This window comes from Oncorhynchus nerka, linkage group LG23, assembly GCF_034236695.1.
Source record: "Oncorhynchus nerka isolate Pitt River linkage group LG23, Oner_Uvic_2.0, whole genome shotgun sequence".
Taxonomy (NCBI): domain Eukaryota; kingdom Metazoa; phylum Chordata; class Actinopteri; order Salmoniformes; family Salmonidae; genus Oncorhynchus; species Oncorhynchus nerka.
The window spans coordinates 47,638,814-47,661,404 of record NC_088418.1 but is presented as its reverse complement, the minus strand read 5'-3'; the positions used below and the strand labels follow the sequence as shown (position 1 = coordinate 47,661,404).

The following is a 22,591-nucleotide window of genomic DNA, read 5'->3' as shown; positions in this document are numbered from 1 at the left end:
TTTGGTTAGTCACACACTAGAGCCTTAAGGGAGGTTATAGTGAGGAGTAGGCCGAACATGAGCCTGGGTCTCAATTAGAGAGCCCTAGCAGATGGCTGGAGAACACTGATGATCCTCTGCTCATAACTTGCTGGTTCAAGGATGATTTGTTATCCTACACAGGGGCTGAATGGAGAACTGTGGCAGCGCTGCATTCCACATAAAGACCCACTGAGAGGTAAGGTTGCCTGTCTGCCTGCCTGTGTTCTCCCTCCCTCCCGGCCTGGCAGTCCTGCGCCCTAATTCCAGCGTGTGGACCCCTGCTTCATTGCCTCTGTCAGAGCCAATCGTGTTTACCGGTGAGCGGATTCGTTTCAGCCCCTGTGAGGAAATCACTCTGTGCAGGAACAATCGGGTGATAAATTGAGGGATGACGGCTCCATCCTTCAGACCATCACACACACACAGAAAAGGAGATGTTACTCCCCAGTGTTTTGATATAGAATCAACCACTCTAAAAGAGACTTGTGTTCCCTCTGTTCTCAGCCAGACTCTGATTAACATCCAGGACATTTCAGGCAGAGATTCTCAATATGGTGTGTGTGTGTGTGTGTGTGTGTGTGTGTGTGTGTGTGTGTGTGTGTGTGTGTGTGTGTGTGTGTGTGTTGATTGAGGTCTATAGGGTTGTGTCTGAGGGTGATACTCATTAGCTTACTGTACTCTCAACAGAGAGACAAGAGAGGGGTGGAGAGGGCTCACACGCACAAACACACACACACACACTCTGCTAGCTGTCACGACAATGACCCCAAACAGCAGTTGTGAGCCGAGGCAGCTGATTGGTTTCCGTGTTGATGATGCGAAGGTCGTGAACTCTCGCACTAGAAATGAATCGACTCTGACACTCCGCGCCACTACAGGGCTCTCCATACACAGACACACCAGAGAGAGTCACCTTCGGCTGAGTGCCTACTACAGTGGCTTCAAAAGGAGAGGACAGAGAGAGAGGAGAGAGACACTAGAGAGCGAGCGAGAGAGAGAGAGAGAGAGACAACAGAGAGAGAGAGACAGAGAGAGAGACACACAGACAGACAGACAGACAGACAGACAGACAGACAGACAGACAGACAGACAGACAGACAGACAGACAGACAGACAGACAGACAGAAACAGAGAGAGAAACAGAGAGAGAAACAGAGAGCGAGAGAGAGAGAGACGACAGAGAGAGAGACAGAGAGAGACAGACAGACAGACAGACAGACAGACAGACAGACAGACAGACAGACAGAGAGAAACAGACAGACAGACAGACAGAGAGAGAGACACACAGAGAGAGACAGAGACAGACAGACAGACAGACAGACAGACAGACAGACAGACAGACAGACAGACAGACAGACAGACAGACAGACAGACAGACAGAAACAGAGAAACAGAGAGACAGAGAGAGAGACACACAGAGAGAGACAGAGACAGACAGACAGACAGACAGACAGACAGACAGACAGACAGACAGACAGACAGACAGACAGACAGACAGAGAGAGAAACAGAGAGAGAAACAGAGAGACAGACAGACAGACAGACAGACAGACAGACAGACAGACAGACAGACAGACAGACAGACAGACAGACAGACAGACAGACAGACAGACAGACAGAGAAACAGAGAGAGAAACAGAGACAGACAGACAGACAGACAGACAGACAGACAGACAGACAGACAGACAGACAGACAGACAGACAGACAGACAGACAGACAGACAGACAGACAGACAGAGAGAGAAACAGAGAGAGAAACAGAGACAGACAGACAGACAGACAGACAGACAGACAGACAGACAGACAGACAGACAGACAGACAGACAGACAGACAGACAGACAGACAGAGAAACAGAGATAGAAACAGAGAGAGAGAGAGAAACAGAGAGATAGTTCATGTTCCAGCTCTATACACAAGCTCAAAGAGAACCACCTGGATTAAAAGTGTTTCACTAAACAAACAAAGCACACACACAGTCACACTGACGTCCAGAGGTGCCGCTGACTCAGTTGTTTGTGTACGATAGTCCTGCAGCCTGGGACAGGTGCAGATAAAACTGCTCACACAGCTTACTGTTTAACCCCCCCCATACACACATACAAACAGACTGGCTACAATAACATAGCACATAACCATTCAGCCTGATACATGCTACAAACACTAACACAACATATTCCACATACAGAGGGGAGGAGAGGGAGCGATGGATAGACATAAAGGATGAAGAGAAAAATAAAGAGAGAGAGAGAGAGCAATGGATCAACATAGAGAGAGGAGAGAGTGAGTGAGAGGAGTGAGAGGCCGTCTCCCTGTAGGCCGTCTCGTTGTTGTTGGTAATCAAGCCTTCCAATGTCATCTGCAAACTTGATGATTGAGTTGGAGGCGTGCATGGGCACGCAGGCGTGGGTGAACAGGGAGTACAGGAGAGGGCTGAGAACCCACCCTTGTGGGGCCCCCAGTGTTGAGGATCAGCCGAGTGGAGATGTTGTTTCCTACCTTTACCAGCTGGGGGCGGCCCATCAGGAAGTCCAGGACCCAGTTGCACAGGGTGGGGTCGAGACCCAGAGTCTCAAGCTTAATGAAGAGTTTGGAGAGTACTATGATGATGAATGCTGAGCTGTAGTCAATGAACAGCATTCTTACATAGGTATTCCTCTCGTCCAGATGGGATAGGGCAGTGTGCAGTGTGATGGCGATTGTATCGTCTGTGGACCTATTGGGGTGGTAAGCAAATTGACTAGTCTCTCAAAGAACTTCATGGTGACAGAAGTCAGTGCTTTCTTGGGAACAGGTACAATGGTGGCCATCTTGAAGCATGTGGGGACAGCAGACTGGGATATGGATTGGATGAATATGTCCGTAAACACACCAGCCAGCTGGTCTTTGCATACTCTGAGGACGCGGCTAGCGATGCCGTCTGGGCTGGTAGCCTTGAGAGTGTTAACACATTTAAATGTTTTACTCACGTCGGCCACGGAGAAGGGGAGCACACAGTCTTTGGTAGCGGGCCGTGTCGGTGGCACTATATTGTCCTCAAAGTGTGCAAAGAAGTTGTTTAATTTGTCTGGAAGCAAGACGTTGATGTCCGCAACGGGGCTGGTTTTCTTTTTGTAATCCGTGAAGCCTGTAGATGCTGCCATATACGTCTCGTGTTTGAGCCATTGAATTTCAACTCCACTTAGTCTCTATACTGACGCTTTGCTTGTTTGATTGCCTTACAGAAGGAATAACTACACTGTTTGTATTTGGTCATGTTTCCAGTCGCCTTGCCATGATTAAATGTGGTGGTACGTGCTTTCAGTTTTGCTTGAATGCTGCCATCAATCCACGGTTTCTGGTTAGGGAAGGTTTTAATGGTCACAGTGGATACAACATCTCCTATACACTTCCTTATAAACTCACTCACCGAGTCTGCGTATACGTCAATGTTATTGTCTGAGGCTACCTGCAACATATCCCAGTCCACGTGATCGAAGCAATCTTGAAGTGTGGAATCCGATTGGTTAGATCAGTGTTAGATAGACCTAAGCACGGGCGCTTCCTGTTTGAGTTTCTGCCTATAGGAGGGGAGCAACAAGATGGAGTCATGGTCAGATTTGCCAAAATGAGGGTGGGGGAGGGCCTTGTATGCATCATGGAAGTTAGAGTAGCAGTGGTCAAGTGTGTTACTCGCTCGTGTACTGTAATCGATATGCTTATGGAATTTAGGTAACCTTGTTCTCAGATTAGCTTTGTTAAAATCCCCAGCTATAATAATTGCAGCCTCAGGATATACGGTATGGTTTCCAGTTTGCATAAAGTACAGTGAAGTTCCTTGATGGCCGTCTTGGTATCCGCTTATGGGGGGAGGATATACACGGCTGTGACGATAACCGAGGAGAGTTCTCTTGAGAGATAATATGGTTGACATTTGATTGTGAGGAATTCTAGGTCAGGTGAACAAAAGGACATGTATGTTGTTACAATTGCACCATGAGTCGTTAATCATGAAACATAAACCCCCACCCATCTTCTTACCAGAGAGATGTTTGTTCCTGTCAGGCGCGATGCACTGCAAATGCCGTTGGCTGTACGGACTCCGACAGCATGCCCACAGCATGCCCTACAGCTATTCTTCAACAGAAATGCGTAAAACTACGTCACAATGCTGTAGACACCTTGGGGAATACGTAGAAAGCGTAAGCTCGTTGATGGTACATTCACAGCTGAATATGAGGTCATTGGAACGCAGCGCTTTCAGAACCTGGGGCACTTCCGGATTGGATTTTTCTCAGGCTTTCGTCTGCAACATCAGTTCTGTTATACTCACAGACAATATCTTTACAGTTTTGGAAACATTAGAGTGTTTTCTATCCAAAGCTGTCAATTATATGCATATTCTATTCATATTCCCGTTTAAAACGGGAACGTTTTTTTTCAAAAATGATAATACTGCCCCCTAACACCAAGAGGTTAATGCAGGAGGTATTATTGAGTGTGTCACTGTCTGTACCTCAAATTTTTCTCTCAACCTGTGTCAATCAATCAAATGTATTTATAAAGCCCTTTTTACATCAGCCGATGTCCCAATACAGAAACCCAGCCTAAAATCCCAAACAGCAAGCAATGCAGATGTAGAAGCACGGTAGCTAGGAAAAACTCCCTAGAAAGGCAGGAACCTAGGAAGAAACCTAGAGAGGAACCAGGCTATGAGGGGTGGCCAGTCCTCTTCTGGCTGTTCCGGGTGGAGATTACAACAGTACATGACCAAGATATTCAAACATTCATAGATGACCAGTAGGGTCCAATAATAATAATCACAATGGTTGTAGAGGGTGCAACAGGTCAGCACTTCAGGAGTAAATCTGTGTACCTATGTCGTAAACTTTCATTCATAGACTAGGTTGTAGCAACCTCATGATGGGTATAGGGACAATTTGAGTATCATGCAGTAGCCTAAACCAATTGATGTACATTGAACTAGGTGAATGGAATATGAATGACAGTCATCCAAAATGCTTTAGTAGAAATAAGGCCATGCTCATGAACAAAAATAATTGTCCTCCCTCATCTAAAACAGTACCGACCGCCAGTGTTCTTCAACACATCTATTGTAAAGTGGCTGTTCCACTGGATGTCTTAAGGTGAACGCACCAATTTGTAAGTCGCTCTGGATAAGAGCGTCTGCTAAATGACTTAAATGTAAATGTAATGAACAAAAATAATTGTCCTCCCTCATCTAAAACAGTACCGACCGCCAGTGTTCTTCAACACATGTATAAGTGGACCTTCTGGACCTTCAGGACACAGGGCTAGCGAGCTGTGATGGAGTCAGACACTGGATAACCTCCAAATGGTAACTGCAACCAAAATATCAGCTGTGTCGACACACGCAGATACACACATTGTCACTGATACACACACACCATTCTACAAGCCCACACTGCACAGACTGTGTGAACACACACTGTCACACACTATTTGACACGCAGTTATACACACCAACAAACACTGTTCTACAAGCCCAAACCGCACAGACTGTGTGCACACACTGTCACACACACTTCTCTCCAGACTCATCCATGCAGGACCAGCCAGGGGGCTCTACTGTACTCTGCATATAATTTCATGTCATTTGCACAGAGCTCTGAGCACAGAGAACAAACCATTCTCCTTAGAGAGTAAAGCTATCCATGCTCAATGACTTGTGAACTTAATATTAAGTAGCCTGTCTAGGGATGATTATAGGGCATTAACTCTTCTGCCAGCCTACATTACCCATACTCCTCTGCTTTACTACTATTCCTGGCCTACACTACCCACCCTTCACCACTGTACTGTGCCAATACCCATCCTCCTGTGCTCCAGTGCCATTGTATCTTGCCTGTGCATTTCTTGGGGCTTCCGGGGCGCTTGCCATGCATCCCCAGCTTGCAGCCAAAGTTCTCCTCCCAGAACTCAGCGAACCACACGTTCCTCCTGTTGTTGGACAGAGAGCGGCTCCGGAAGTAACGGTCAAACGCTGTGGGGGAGAGGATGAGGAAGGGGGAGAAGATGGAGGAGAAGAAAAGAGGAGAGGAGAGGAGAGGAGAGGAGAGGAGAGGTGGTAGAGGAGGGGTCAGTGAGTGACATAAGACGTAAAAACAGACATGTAAACATCTGGTATGATGTGATATCAACCTTGTTGAGGGTATACTGTGTCTTTAAATCTTTCCCCTTAAAACACTATCATCTAAAATGGCTTCTGTCTGTACCGTCAACGGAGGCTCGTTTGGGCAGGATGGTAACGGCTCCCTCAGCCACCCGCTCCTGGCCAATCACAGGAGAGATCTTGGAGCCCCAGCTGTCTGACCCCACCCACAGGAAGTGACCAGTCTGGTTGTTGTGCTTGGCCGCGTCCAGGATACGCCTGAGAGAGCGATAGAAGGAGGGAGAAAGGGGGTAGGGAGAGGGGGGAAGAGAAAGAGGAAGGGGAGATAAAGGAAGAGAGAGAGAAGGAGTCAGTACTGGAGTCACAACCGACACTTGGTATACCTGGGTATAAGGGTACAGGGGTGTGTGTGCAGTGGTGTAGGGATAGGTTATAGAGGTGTAGTTGTGTGTTTTTTTGGGGGGGTGGGGGCTGTACAACATACCGTATGTCGTCCTCGTTGGCAAACATAATGACAGCCCTGGCGTTGGACGTCTCCAGCAGACGTATTATGATCTTATCAAACTCCCCTGTCTTGGGTTCACGCGGGATCTTCAGAGACTGGGCTATACACACCCCACCTAGAGGGAGAGAGGGGAGGGAGAGAGAGAGAAATAAAGAGAAAAAGAAGGAGAATACTTTAGTGTCTGAATCATCCTCATCAATATGAGAACATCGTAAACAGCATTGTGACTCCCACTGCTGTGATAGAGAAAGACGGATCCTGGAGTGGCAGCCTGTTGCCTTCCTGCCAGCACACAGAGCCAGGATTTACACAAACAACGTGACAGGACATATTGGAGCGGACACACACACACACACAGCCATGTTTCATATTTAATGTGGCTGTTAATAACTCACAGTGTAGGGTCGTATAATTAGCCTTGAAACATGATACGGGGGAGTGTGTGTGAGTGTGTCGGAGTCTCCTCAGCCAATCTCATTAAGTTCCAGGCCATTAAATTAACATCTGTAGTGTCTGCGGCTCTGTATTACTGTACTTAATCAGAGCAGCGTTCTCTCCACTCAAACACACACACACACACACACACACACACACACACCATCCCGTAGAAAAATACTAATTTGCAGCAAACGAATGCCCTCTCTAGAATAATGGTTGGTCTGTTGGGCCTCACTGCATTTGATCTCATAATAGGTCAATGTGTTGACCTGGGGATTGATAGGTCATTAATAACTGTCTTATAGAGGAGAAGGGTTCCCAAATACAGACAAAGCATCTGCCTCATCACGGCGCTATTAAAGTTGTATCTTCCAGGTCAATCTATTTGACCCTTCAACCAACAATTTTGACAGACGAATTCCAACAAATTCAAATGTATTTTGAAAGAGAACATTATTTTTTGTCCTGTGAGTCATTTGGCTGTTTGTCTCTTCCTTCAAGCCCTTCTTTCAACTCATCTCTCATGTGAACTAACCATAGTTATTACCCTCGGAATAAACTCAGCCGCTATCCCAATTCAATTACCATTCATTTCATAGTGGTTTCTCTCATTTACGCACTCAAAGCCTGGTCCCGGTTTCCAAGAACTGAAAAATTGCTCTTTCATGTGGTGAAAAACTGATTATCAAAGAAAAACAAATTATTATGCACCCAGAGTTAACTTTCAAACAATTATTTTTTTAATGGACGATACTTGTCATCGTCAACATGCAGGGACCAGTGTGAGTATGTTTTCTATGAATACACAAACACCATCGCTTACAGAGAACCCAGCATAGTACAACATCTCTGAGAGAAACAGAAAGAGACAGACAGACACAGACAGACAGACAGACAGACAGACAGACAGACAGACAGACAGACAGACAGACAGACAGACAGACAGACAGACAGACAGACAGACAGACAGACAGACAGACAGACAGACAGACAGACAGACAGACAGACAGACAGACAGACAGACAGACAGACAGACAGACAGACAGACAGACAGACAGACAGACAGACAGACAGACAGACAGACAGACAGACAGAGAGAGAGAGAGAGAGAGAGAGAGAGAGAGAGAGAGAGAGAGAGAGAGAGAGAGATGGCTGTGGATGACTGAGAGTATTGCAGTGCACCCTGTTGGTGACACCAGCTCCACTACAGCAGCCTAGCGGTCAGTACACCTGCCGACAGACACACAGCTCCAAGTGAAAACCACTAATATGCTACTGAGTAAAGCAATTCAGGAATATGTTTCACAGCGTGAGTGTTTTTACATACAGAGACTGAGTCGACTCTGGGTAGAAGTTGAGGCAGTAAACACACATATCTAGCATCATATCACCCCAGTGGACGATGTAGTGGGAGTTAACTAATTGAAACATACTCTGTAGGCTTGCTATTCCAACTGTTGCCTCCATCCCTGGATTTCATATTTAATCATATGATTATCAGTGCTTTAAGAAACGTGACGAGTCAAAGTCTGACCATCTGCCCCCCCTGATTAGGATGATGATATATACAGTTGAAGTCGGAAGTTTACATACACCTTAGCCAAATACATTTAAACTCACAATTCCTAACATTTAATCAGAGTAAAAATTCCCTCTCTTAGGTCAGTTAGGATCACCACTTTATTTTAAGAATGTGAAATGTCAGAATAATAGTAGAGAAAATGATTTATTTCAGCTTTTATTTCTTTCCTCACATTCCCAGTGGGTCAGAAATTTACATACACTCAATTAGTATTTGGTAGCATTGCCTTTAAATTGTTTAACTTGGGTCAAATGTTTTGAGTAGCCTCCCACAAGCTTCCCACAATACGTTGGGTGAATTTTGGCCCATTCCTCCAGACAGAGCTGCTGAAACTGGGTCAGGTTTGTAGGCCTCCTTGCTCGCACACACTTTTTCAGTTCTGCCCACACATTTTCTATGGGATTGATGTCAGGGCTTTGTGATGGCCACTCCAATACCTTGACTTTGTTGTCCTTAAGCCATTTTGCCACAACTTTGGAAGTATGCTTGGGGCCATTGTCCATTTGGAAGACACATTTGTGACCAAGCTTTAACTTCCTGACTGACGTCTTGAGATGTTGCTTCAACATATCCACATAATTTTCCTACCTCATGTCGCCATCTATTTTGTGGAGTGCACTAGTCCCTCCTACAGCAAAGCACCCCCACAACATGATGCTGCCACCCCCGTGCATCACATTTACATTTAAGTCATTTAGCAGACGCTCTTATCATCACGGTTGGGATGGTGTTCTTCGGCTTGCAAGCCTCCTCCTTTTTCCTCCAAACATAACAATGGTCATTATAGCCAAACAGTTCTATTTTTGTTTCATCAGACCAGAGGACATTTCTCCAAATAGTACGATCTTTGTCCCCATGTGCAGTTGCAAACCATAGTCTGGCTTTTTTATGGCGGTATTGGAGCAGTGGCTTCATCCTTTCTGAGCGGCCTTTCAGATTATGTCGATATTGGACTCGTTTTACTGTGGATATAGATAATTTTGTACCTATTTCCTCCAGCGTCTTCACAAGGTCCTTTGCTGTTGATCTGGGATTGATTTGCACTTTTCGCACCAAAGTACATTCATCTCTAGGGGACAGAACGCGTCTCCTTCCTGAGCGGTATGACAGCTGCGTGGTCCCATGGTGATTATACTTGTGTACTATTGTTAGTACAGATGAACGTGGTACCTTCAGGCGTTTGTAAATTGCTCCCAAGGATGAATCAGACTTGTGGAGGTCTACAATTTTTCTTCTGAGGTCTTGGCTGATTTCTTCTGATTTTCCCATGATGTCAAGCAAAGAGGCACTGAGTTTGAAGGTAGGCCTTGAAATACATCCACAGGTACACCTCCAATTGACTCAAATTATATCAGTTAGACTATCAGAAGCTTCTGAAGCCATGACATCATTTTCTGGAATTTAACCAAGCTTTTTAAAGGCACAGTCAACTTAGTGTGTGTAAACTTCTGACAGACTGGAATTGTGATACAGTGAATTATAAGTGAAATAATCTGTCTGTAAACAATTGTTGGAAAAATGACTTGTTTCAAGCACAAAGTAGACGTCCTAACCGACTTGCCAAAACTATAGTTTGTAAACAAGACATTTGTGGAGTGGTTGAAAAACGAGTTTTAATGACTCCAACCTAATTGTATGTAAACTTCCGACTTCAACTGTAGACCTTATCAGGGTGTTTAACGTGCTTCTATTCCATGATAATTACATCAAGCCTGTTTCCCAACGTTGGACCACATTATCTCTTCCCAGGATAATGAACTCTCTCCCAATGAGTGGTTTTCCCATTCCATTACCCCACTAACATATTGAATTATGAATGCTCACGAGATAGCTGTTCTCTCCGTTCCTTCTTGTCTTTCATCTCCCCCTGCTCTCTCTCTTCCATCATTCCTCAGTCTTTCCCCATTAAAACCCACTCTTGCAGCAGTAGTTGACCCGTGTGTGTGTGTGTGTGTGTGTTCTTCCTGCTGTAACATCACTAGGAGTGCTCCGACCTGGGAGGCTTGATTTCAAACAGTTCCTCTCCGATCACCTGACGGGGGGGGGGTCCCTCCCGCTAAGTAGAATGGCTAATAAAGTTAGCTTCAAAGCGCTAGCTGTCGGGGTGACCAGTCATTTCGTAGCGGTAGCAGTGTCTGTGTGGTGCGAGTGCGAGTGCGTGCGCGTGCGCGTGCGTGTGTGGAGGAGAGAGGCAAGAGCTGTGCTGCTGATAAATCTTTCATTACGAGACATCGGTCTACTAAACCCAAGCACTTCTCATTTCTCTCTCAGCCTGAATGTGGGACACCTCCACAATCACACTGACACACACCTCCAAACTCACTCCACACACACACACACACACACACACACACACACACACACACACACACACACACACACACAGCATGATGAATCTGTGCCACTGCAAGCTCTCTCTGTCCTCCTCAGTGTGGCTAAGCTTCCCACCACATCTACCGACACACACACACACACACATGCTGCAGTCACATATTTACAAAGAATACGTTCAGAGAAGCACGCACCCGCATAAGTCCACCCACACACACTCAATTAGGAAAGCTGTCTATGCAGCCCACTCATCTTCAGCTGACATATAGGCAAGGATAATAAAACATGTTCTTTTGCCAGATATCTAACAGCATCTAAGAGCATCCAACGTCACACACACATCCAACAAAGATCATACACACACACATGCATCAGGCTTTCAATTAACATGTAGCGTCTGCAGCAGACAGACAGACAGCATCATGTACTTGATGAGGTATCAACCCATGTAATGTACAGACAGACAACCATGTACTGAGTTTTTTTTTCTCCAGGGACATTGTCCAAGATTGAAGACAAAATTGGACGTCTATCTATGTCCTGAGGACGTCGGGAAGTGCCTTCAAAACAGAACACTAGAGGGGCAACAGTCATTGCTATTGCCATCAAATAAGCTTGGGTTTTGCTAGTGTGTTGTGATGGGGGTGGCAGGAGAGATGTAATCCCATGGCTCTGGATCAGAACGTTGGTTGTTCAATACCAGGTGTGAATGTTTTTTATTTGATGTTTTACCTTATCCCTTACCTTAATGATTCGGAATGAGAGCTTAAACTTGATGTTTTAACCAATGATTTATATACACACTAGATGACTGGTAGGGGGAGCTGTGTTGAAGCCACCGTTTCTCCATCTTGGCACTTTCCCCCTGTGTAAAAACTATTTTGTAATCTATAGAAATCCATTTATTATTATCTACATACATTCTTGTATTCTATTACAGACACCTTAATGCATACCTTTCAATTATATTATGTGAGATAAACATTAAAAAAGTATATGAAACATTTATTAAAAGAATATATGTATTAATAATGTTACTGTTCCCACTACAACCAAAACATACTTACAATGCATTCGGAAAGTATTCAGACCCCTTGACTTTTTCCAAATGTTGTTACATTACAGCCTTATTCTAAAATTGATATATATATATATATATATATATATATATATATATATATATATATATATATATATATGTCCTCGTAAATCTACAAACAATACACCATAATGACAAAGCGGAAACAGGTTTAAATATAAAGAATATGAGACTCAGGTGCATCCTGTTTCCATTGATCATCCTTGAGATGTTTCTACAACTTGTTTGGAGCCCACCTGTGGTAAACTCAATTGATTGGACATGATTTGGAAAGGCACACACTGTTGCCAGTGCATATCAGAGCAAAAACCAAGCCATGAGGTCCAAGGAATTGTCCATAGAGCTCCGAGACAGGATTGTGTCCAGGCACAGATCTGGGGAAGGGTACCACAAAATGTCTGCAGTGGCCTCCCGGGTGGTGCAGTGGTCTAAGGCACTGCATCGCAGTGCTAGCTGTGCCACCAGAGATTATGGGTTCGCGACCGGGAGGCCCATGGGGCGGTGCACAATTGGCCCAGCGTTGTCCGGGTTAGGGAGGGTTTGGCCGGCAGTCATATCCTTCTCTCATCGCGCACTAGTGAATCCTGTGGCGGGCCGGGCGCCGTGCACGCTAACCAGGTCGCTGGGTGCACGGTGTTTCCTCCGACACATTGGTGCAGCTGGCTTCCGGGTTGGATGGGCATTGTGTCAAGAAGCAGTGCGGCTTGGTTGGGTTGTGTTTCGGAGGACGCATGGCTCTCGACCTTCACCTCTCCGGAATCCGTACGGGAGTAAGGGAATCCGTACGGGAGACAAGACTGTAACCACTACCAATTGGGGAAGAAAATAAATAATAATAATAAATAAAAACATTTCTGCAGGATTGAAGGTCCACAGTGGCCTCCACCATTCTTAAATGGAAGGAGTTTGGAACCACCAAAACGCTTCCTAAAGCTGGCCGCAAGGTGAGAGGGCCTTGGTCAGGGAAGTGACCAATAACCCAATAGTCACTCTGAGAGAGCTCCAGAGTTCCTCTGTGGAGATGGAAGAACCTTCCAGAAGGACAACCATCTCTGCAACATTCCACCACCAATCAGGCCTTTATGGTAGAGTGGCCAGAAGGAAGCCACTCCTCAGTAAAAGGCACATGACAGCACAACTTATATAAATGTCATATTTTATACCTTTGCAAACATTTCAAATAGCCTGTGTTTGCTTTAATATTATGGGGTGATTGATGAGAGAGGAAAAAAACGATTTAATCCATTTTAGAATAAGGCTGTAATATTACAAAATGTGGAAAACAGATGTAATTTTGTCCTTGAAACATTTAATTAAAATACTGTAGAATTCCATTCATTCCTATGGAAGACTACTCCTAATGGGAAGTGCCAATATGGCCGACCGGTGGCTTCCAAGCCTCTCAATGGCCAATACATACAGTAGCATCAGCAATCCAGGGATTATATACATCATTGGTTTTAACCCTATCCTGGTAGTGAATTGATTCTATGACAGTATTACAATGGTAGCAGCTGCATTTCCTCTCTCTCTCCCACATTTAAACACACACCCAAGAACCAGTGGTGGTCAGTGACCTTCGTGATGAGGGAGGACGATTTCTGTCCTTATTTCTATTACAGCATGTTGGCTGACTGTCATTCACCCAGGTCAATGTAACATTGATCGGTTTAGGCTACTCCATGATACTCACATTTTCCCTATACCCATCATGAGGTTGCTGCAACCTAGCCTATGAATGGAAGTTTACAACAGGTTTTGAGAAAAATTGGAGAGGACAGACAGTGACACATTCAATACAGCCGTGCACACTCTTGCCTGCATCTAGCTTATCAAGGGTGTAGTCATTAGTCCAACAGTTGCAAACGAGAGTTTGCATTGGATACATTCAGGTATTTTTTATCCCTGTTTCTTTAGCTTTCGTTTAAGAAATGTTTTTCAACAGAATCGGCGGAATGAATACACCCCTGATCAGAGCAGCCACGTTGTATAAATTCTAGCCTCCGTGCACTCTCCTCCTCTCACATTTCACTTAGTTTGTGGACTTCAAACAACAACACATCAGCTGTATGTGACCAGGTGAAAAAACCTTTCCAAGCCAAACCATGTCATAACCGCTACACACAGCCTACATCGTTGTCCCCATATTCGCTAAAGTAACGTCCTAGTCAACATAGCTAAAGAACGAACGTGTTAGTAAACCCGCTACAATCAGTAGCGTTACAGTGTACAGTCAGTAAGCTCCGGTGGCAATAAATGAATAAAACCAAACGCTTACCTTGACGTGAAAGAATTCCCGTGTTGTGTTGGATAATCATAGCTAACATAGCATCCCTCTGTTTGAGTCGGGTGTTAGAGTAACCAAATAGCCATCTGCATTTGCTAGCTAATTAACTGAAACTGAAAGTGAAAAAAAAGAAAGCAAAATCTCTTTCCTCTCCTTCGTTTAAAAAAATATTAATTTGTTGAAAGCTGTGAGTCATCTACTCACTACATTTTATGCCCTGCATTGCTAGCTCGCTGTAGCATATGCTTTCAATAATAGATTCATTCTCTGATCCTTTGATTGGGTGGACAACATGTTATTTCATGCTGCAAGAGCTCTGATAGGTTGGAGGACGTCCTTTGGAAGTTGTCATAATTACTGTGTAAGTCTATGAAGTGGATGAGAACCAAGAGTCTCCTAGGTTTTGTATTGAAGTCAATGTACTTCAAGAGAGTCAAGAGAGTCAAGAGAGTCAAGAGAAGCTAGCTGGCCTCCAGCTACACCATGGTGATACCCTACAGAGTGCTGTTGAGGCTAATGTAGACCTTTGTTGCAAAACAGTGTGTTTCAATCAATTATTTGGTGACGTGAATATATTTAGTATAGTTTTTCAATGTTTTGCCATTTTTATTTTTAGGAAATTCACTGAGGAGGATGGTCCTCCCCTTCCTCATCTGAGGAGCCTCCACTGATCAACACATACATGCAAACACATCCACACACACACATACACACACAAATATGAACACACATACACACACAAACAATGCAACTGAGCATCCTCTCTCTCCCACACACACAAACATCAACAGCACGTCTCTAAATACTCACATTGGTTTATAAAAGGATAAAAGTTTACTTCCGTGCCACACTTAGCTACAAGCCCCGGGGTGAGGAGCATGGGCCTTTGAAGTAGCTGGTGCAATTGGTGTGTGTGCGTTTGTCATGGGTGCCTGTGTGTTGTGCTTGTGCGTGTGTGTGTGTACACTGAGAGTGGTGAGTGTGTGTGTCTTTGTTTTTGTGTCTGTGTGTTGTCTGCATCAAACAGAAAATGTCCTCTCTCTCTCTCTCTCTCTCTCTCTCTCTCTCTCTCTCTCTCTCTCCATCTCCCTCTCTCTCTCTCTCCCTCCCTCCCTCCCTCTCTCTCTCTCCATCCCTCTCTCTCCATCTCTCTCTCTCCCTCCCTCCCTCTCTCTCCTTCTCTCTCTCTCTCCCTCCCTCTCTCTCTCCCTTCCTCTCTCTCTCCCTCCCTCTCTCTCTCCCTCCCTCTCTCTCCATCTCTCCCTCTCTCAGACAGTAGGTCTGTGTGTCTGGGGAGGACTGTGGAGTCTTGTCATCATCATTGAACTCTAGCCGTCTGGCTGGTGTCAGCCCCTTTCTGTGATCTGAGGGGAGGCCAGAGGGAGAAGAAAGGCAAGGGGGAGAGAGCTGTGTGCTGTGAGGAGAGGAGAGAGGGAGGGAGGTAGAGGAAAGAGTGTGGGGGAGAAGGGGCTGAGGTGTAGAGGAGGAGAAGAGGAGAGAGGTGGAGAGGGAGTGTGGGGGTGAGGGGAAGAAGAGGGAGAGACAGGCGAAAGTCCGGATAGGGGGAGAAGGGAGAGGTACTGAGAGAACAGAGGAGATTAAACTCCTGACGCAGGGCAGGATACTAGACACCATCCAGAGACCGAGACAGAGCAATGTTACTGCATCTATAGGTCGCTTTAATGCCAATCGGGCTTTCCATCCTCAGACCACAGCTCTCTAGTTCTGATCGGTCAGATCAATCTCCCTCTGATCCCCTGGCCAAGGAAAGAAAGTGAGGGGGAAATAGAGAGGATCTAGAAGGGGGATGTAAGGTGCTGAGTGGGGGGATATGCAGCATTTTGGAGTCCAGTCACACCTGAATGACTGAGGTGCCGAGGTGCTGAAGGTCATCTACAAGCCTGGGTTTAGACGGTTTTCCTTTCCTCCCTATCCATCTCTCTTTTTCTCCCCATCTTTGCCACCTAGGTGGATGCATCCCCCAGTGAATTGGAGGGATTTCTAGCTATAGCAGGCAAGGAGGTCACACAAATTCCCATCACCCCTGCCTGCTTAATGTCACGAGTCTTGTCTTGTGGAGGCAGAACTGAGAAAGTTCCGCTAGATGGGCCAGCTGCAAAGTCAAAATTGCCTATATTGTAAAAATGTATGTATACAAAACTGTGCTTTTGGGTCTTAATTTAATGTTAGGGTTAGGCATTAGTGTTAGCAGTGTGTAAGGTTAGGTTTGAGTTTTAAGGTTAGATTTGAAATCAGATGTTATGACTTTGTGGCTGTGCTAGCTAATGACCAGTCTACAGAGCTGCCTCCAAAAAAGATTCATGACAAAAAACGCTAATCTGCGTTTCAGACTTGCCCACAAAGCATAACCCAGCTTTAGCAACAGCTGCTCTTTCTGTGACATAGTCTGACCAGGTGAATCCAGCTGAAAGTTATGATCCCTTATTGATGTCACTTGGCAAATCCACTTCAATCAGTGTAGATGAAGGGGAGGAGACAGGTTAACGAAGGATGTTTAAGCCTTCAGACAATTGAGACATGGATTGTGTATGTGTGCCATTCAGAGGGCGAATGGGCAAGACGGACATTTTAAGTGCCCGTGAACGGGGTGTGATAATAGGTGCCAGGCACGTCGGTTTGAGTGTGTCAAAACAAATGCAACACTGCTGGGATTTTAATGCTCAACAGTTTACCACACAAGGGATATCCAGCCAACTTGACAACTGTGGGAAGCATTGGAGTCAACATGGGCCAGCAACCCTGTGGAACACTTTCGACACCTTGAAGAGATCAGACGCCGACGAATTGAGGCTGCTCTGAGGGCAAAAGGGAGTGCCACTCAATATTAGGAAGGTGTTCCTAGTGTTTTGTACACTCAGTGTATGTGCTACACCCTTACACACATACACAGAGGAAAGGAGAGGGGAGGAGAACCCAAGTCTGTCCGCTCTGCATCTGAAAGCTCAGTAGACATATTACAGCTCTGCTCTACTTCCAACAGTTGGCTTTACAGCTGACTAAAGGTGATGATCCTAACCTGCAGCATTAGCTATGGCTTTAATATCAGATACACAGGCTTACTATCACACACACACGCGCGCGCACGCACTCGCGCGCACACACACACACACACACACACACACACACACACACACACACACACACACACACACACACACACACACACACACACACACACACACACACACACACACTCCTATCAGACAGAACACCCATCACGCTCAGATCCACAGATGAATTGGGATCTTGGGATGAGAAGGCGCCATCCTGTCCCCCTCTCTCTCTTTAAATCCCGTCTCCCTTTCCTCGCTTCCTCTCCCATCTGACACGTCCCTCACCTCCCCTCAACTCACCCCACCGGCCCGAGACAAAACGCAGCCCTCGCCTCCAGCCTTTCCGGTGAGGCAGGAGGAGGCGAGGAACGATTGAGGAACCCACCCCAATCCGAGAGAGACCATTATCGACCATCAACCCCCCTTCCCACACACACACTGGGAAATATAAACAAAACATCAATATAACAACACATTATCACCACCACAGAGTGACTGACTGGAAAATACAAGCCTGGTAATAAAAAACATCATTTGTCTCTATTAAAATCTCTGTTCGCTCTCCCAGAGCAGAGCAGAGAAGAGCGAGAGGTGGATGTATGCCATTTGAATGGAGATGGAGGCACTGCCTATTGTCCCTGATAACATCACTGTGATTACTGCAAACATGCTGCTGAATGGCATCGTAAAGAACCAGCCCAGTGAATCCATTATGGCCGTCGCTAAGAGCGCTACGCTACGTTCACCTGCTACCCGCTGCCATTGTGTGTTATGCTAATGTGGCGCTAGCGAGATTGATGGGGTGTTAACATTGTATGGACTATTCAAATATTGATATTTCGGATGTGCATGGGCCCTTTCTCCATTGTGGAGGGAGATGGAGGGAGAGGGGAGGGGAGGTCAATAGATTAATTCATTATGCCATTTTGAATCTTAACCTCAAATGACTTTATCTGACGCTGGATAGAGTACTGGAAATATTACTCTTGACTTTAAACTGTCAAGGTTAAGAGATAGAGGGGGGAGAGAGTGAAAGGAGAGGGGGCAGAAAAGAGTGGGAGGAGAGAAAAAGTTAGAGCTCTTCTAATCGAAACTGTCGATAAATGCTGAGTATGGAAGCATCAATGATAACGTACTTGACAGGATTCTAAGGAATGGATTGAGAAAGAGAAAGACTCTGTGCCGGGCTGTGCATCGATGTTGTGCTTATCGTCTCTCTCTTTCTCTTTCCCTCTCGCCCCATCTGCCCTTGATCCCCATTGTAAACTGGAAGGCAGCATCCCTCTGTTCCAACAACTACCCTGATCTTCCCTCCATTCCTCCTTCCCTCACTCCCTCGTTCCCTCTCATCCAATTCTCCAAAGATATGCTGTAAACCCCAGCCCAGCTCAATCATTGATGCTGCCTCTTTCCCTTCCGCTCTCTCTCCCGAACCCTCCCTCCCTCTGCCAACCTCCCTGGTGGGTATCAGTTGCTGTGTGTCTCGTCACTCTTTCTATCTCAGTAACACTTGCCAGTATTTTCTAATCCACTCCCCTCTGTCTATGTGCCTCTCTGTCTCGCTCTCTCTCACTTTCTGTCGATGTGTGTGTACCGCCCTCTGTGCCAGGTGCTCTCCAGTGTACATTACCCTCCATGCACTTGTCATCTAACACGCTTGGCACACACACATGATGGGATGTGTGTTTGCCTGATGATTGTTGAACAGAGGCATCTCTGTTTGACAAACTGAGAGAGGGAGAGAAAGAGAGGGATGGATGGATGGATGGATGGATGGATGGAGAGAGATAACATGGTAGAGCTAAATGACCTCTGAGAGAGTATTGGCATTTGGTTGAACTTTAATAAGAGGCAGTGAAAGGAGAGTGAGAGGAGAGAGTAGGGGAATACCCTGAGAGGAGAGAGAGAGGAGAGAGTAGTATAATACCCTGAGAGTAGAGAGAGGAGAGAGTAGTATAATACCCTGAGAGTAGAGAGAGAGGAGGGAGTAGTATAATACCCTGAGAGGAGAGAGAGAGGAGGGAGTAGTATAATACCCTGAGAGTAGAGAGAGAGGAGGGAGTAGTATAATACCCTGAGAGTAGAGAGAGAGGAGGGAGTAGTATAATACCCTGAGAGTAGAGAGAGAGGAGGGAGTAGTATAATACCCTGAGGGTAGAGAGAGAGGAGGGAGTAGTATAATACCCTGAGAGGAGAGAGAGAGGAGGGAGTAGTATAATACCTGAGAGTAGAGAGAGAGGAGGGAGTAGTATAATACCCTGAGAGTAGAGAGAGGAGGGAGTAGTATAATACCCTGAGAGGAGAGAGAGAGGAGGGAGTAGTATAATACCCTGAGAGTAGAGAGAGAGAGGAGGGAGTAGTATAATACCCTGAGAGTAGAGAGAGAGGAGGGAGTAGTATAATACCCTGAGAGGAGAGAGAGAGGAGGGAGTAGTATAATACCCTGAGAGGAGAGAGAGAGGAGGGAGTAGGGGAATACCCTGAGAGTAGAGAGAGAGGAGAGAGTAGTATAATACCCTGAGAGTAGAGAGAGAGGAGAGAGTAGTATAATACCCTGAGAGTAGAGAGAGAGAGAGGGGAGGGAGTAGTATAATACCCTGAGAGTAGAGAGAGAGAGTAGGGAGTAGTATAATACGCTGAGAGTAGAGAGTGAGAAGGAGGGAGTAGTATAATATGCAGAGAGGAGAGAGCGAGGAGGGAGTAGTATAATACCCTGAGAGGAGAGAGAGAGGAAGGAGTAGTATAATACCCTGAGAGTAGAGAGAGAGAGGAGGGAGTAGTAGAATACCCTGAGAGGAGAGAGAGAGGAGGGAGTAGTATAATACCCTGAGAGTAGAGAGAGAGGAGGGAGTAGTATAATACCCTGAGAGGAGAGAGAGAGGAGGGAGTAGTATAATACATGAGAGGAGAGAGAGAGGAGGGAGTAGTATAATACCTGAGAGGAGAGAGGGGGGAGGGAGTAGTATAATACCCTGAGAGGAGAGAGAGAGAAGGGAGTAGTATAATACCCTGAGAGTAGAGAGAGAGGAGGGAGTAGTATAATACCCTGAGAGGAGAGAGAGAGGAGGGAGTAGTATAATACCCTGAGAGGAGAGAGAGAGGAGGGAGTAGGGGAATACCCTGAGAGTAGAGAGAGAGGAGAGAGTAGTATAATACCCTGAGAGGAGAGAGAGAGAGGAGAGAGTAGTATAATACCATGAGAGTAGAGAGAGAGGAGAGAGTAGTATAATACCCTGAGAGTAGAGAGAGAGGAGAGAGTAGTATAATACCCTGAGAGGAGAGAGAGAGAGAGAGGAGGGAGTAGTATAATAGCCTGAGAGTAGAGAGAGAGGAGGGAATAGTATAATACCCTGAGAGTAGAGAGAGAGGAGGGAGTAGGGGAATACAGAGAGAGAAGAGAGAGTAGTATAATACCCTGAGAGGAGAGAGAGAGGAGGGAGTAGTATAATACCCTGAGAGGAGAGAGAGAGGAGGGAGTGTTTTTTTTACCAAGAGAGGAGAGAGAGAGGGGGGAGTAGTATAATACCCTGAGAGGAGAGAGAGAGTAGGGAGTAGTATAATACCCTGAAAGGAGAGAGAGAGGAGGGAGTACTATAATACCCTGAGAGGAGAGAGAGAGGAGGGAGTGTTTTTTTACCAAGAGAGGAGAGAGAGATAGGGGAGTAGTATAATACCCTGAGAGGAGAGAGAGAGTAGGGAGTAGTATAATACCCTGAAAGGAGAGAGAGAGGAGGGAGTAGTTTTTTACCCTGAGAGTAGAGAGAGAGGAGGGAGTAGTATAATACAGAGAGAGAAGAGGGAGTAGTATAATACCCTGAGAGGAGAGAGAGGGGAGGGAGTAGTATAATACAGAGAGAGAAGAGGGAGTAGTATAATACCCTGAGAGGAGAGAGAGAGGAGGGAGTAGTATAATACAGAGAGAGAAGATCGAGTAGTATAATACCCTGAGAGGAGAGAGAGAGGAGGGAGTAGTATTATACCCTGAAAAGAGAGAGTGGGGTTGGAAAAGTATAATACCCTGATGGTAGAGAAAGAGGAGGGAGTCATATAATACCCTGAGAGGAGAGAGAGGGGAGTAGTATAATACCCCGAGAGGAGAGAGAGGGGAGGTAGTAGTATAATACCCTGAGAGTAGAGAGAGAGGAGGGAGTAGTATAATACCCTGAGAGGAGAGAGAGAGGAGGGAGTAGTATAATACCTGAGAGGAGAGAGAGAGGAGGGAGTAGTATAATACCTGAGAGGAGAGAGAGGAGGGAGTAGTATAATACCTGAGAGGAGAGAGGGGGGAGGGAGTAGTATAATACCCTGAGAGGAGAGAGAGAAGGGAGTAGTATAATACGCTGAGAGTAGAGAGAGAGGAGGGGGGAGTAGTATAATACGCTGAGAGTAGAGAGAGAGGAGGGGGGAGTAGTATAATATGCAGAGAGGAGAGAGCGAGGAGGAAGTAGTATAATACCCCGAAAAGAGAGAGTGGGGTTGGAAAAGTATAATACCCTGAGATGAGAGAGAGGGGAGTAGTATAATACCCTGAGAGTAGAGAGAGAGGAGGGAGTAGTATAATACCCTGAGAGGAGAGAGAGAGGAGGGAGTAGTATAATACCTGAGAGGAGAGAGAGAGGAGGGAGTAGTATAATACCTGAGAGGAGAGAGAGGAGGGAGTAGTAAAATACCCTGAGAGGAGAGAGAGAGGAGGGAGCAGTATAATACCCTGATAGGAGAGAGAGAGGAGGGAGTAGTAAAATACCCTGAGAGGAGAGAGAGGGGAGGGAGTAGTATAATAAACTGAGAGTAGAGAGAGAGAGGAGGGAGTAGTAAAATACCCTGAGAGTAGAGAGAGAGAGAGGAGGGAGTAGTATAATACCCTGAGAGATGAGGGAGTAGTATAATACTATGAGAGGAGAGAGAGAGGAGGGAGTAGTATAATACCCTGAGAGTAGAGAGAGGGGAGGGAGTAGTATCATACCCTGAGAGGAGAGAGAGGGGAGGGAGTAGTATAATACCCTGAGAGGAGAGAGAGGGGAGGGAGTAGTATAATACCCTGACAGGAGACAGGAGGGTGTAGTATAATACCCTGAGAGGAGAGAGAGGGGAGGGAGTAGTATAATACCCTGAGAGGAGAGAGAG

General features: G+C 45.9%; 1 protein-coding gene across 1 annotated transcript in view; it reads right to left on the bottom strand.

Moving 5' to 3' along the window:
- LOC115106963 (metabotropic glutamate receptor 8-like) overlaps positions 1 to 22,591 on the bottom strand; it is a 303,996-nt gene that overhangs the window by 86,322 nt on the left and 195,083 nt on the right. The window contains exons 4-6 of the mRNA XM_065008182.1: positions 6,636 to 6,771; positions 6,255 to 6,409; positions 5,885 to 6,022 (exon numbers count right to left, since the gene is read on the bottom strand). Of these exons, the coding sequence (XP_064864254.1) occupies positions 5,885 to 6,022; positions 6,255 to 6,409; positions 6,636 to 6,771 (429 nt within the window). The remainder of the gene's footprint in view (positions 1 to 5,884; positions 6,023 to 6,254; positions 6,410 to 6,635; positions 6,772 to 22,591) is intronic.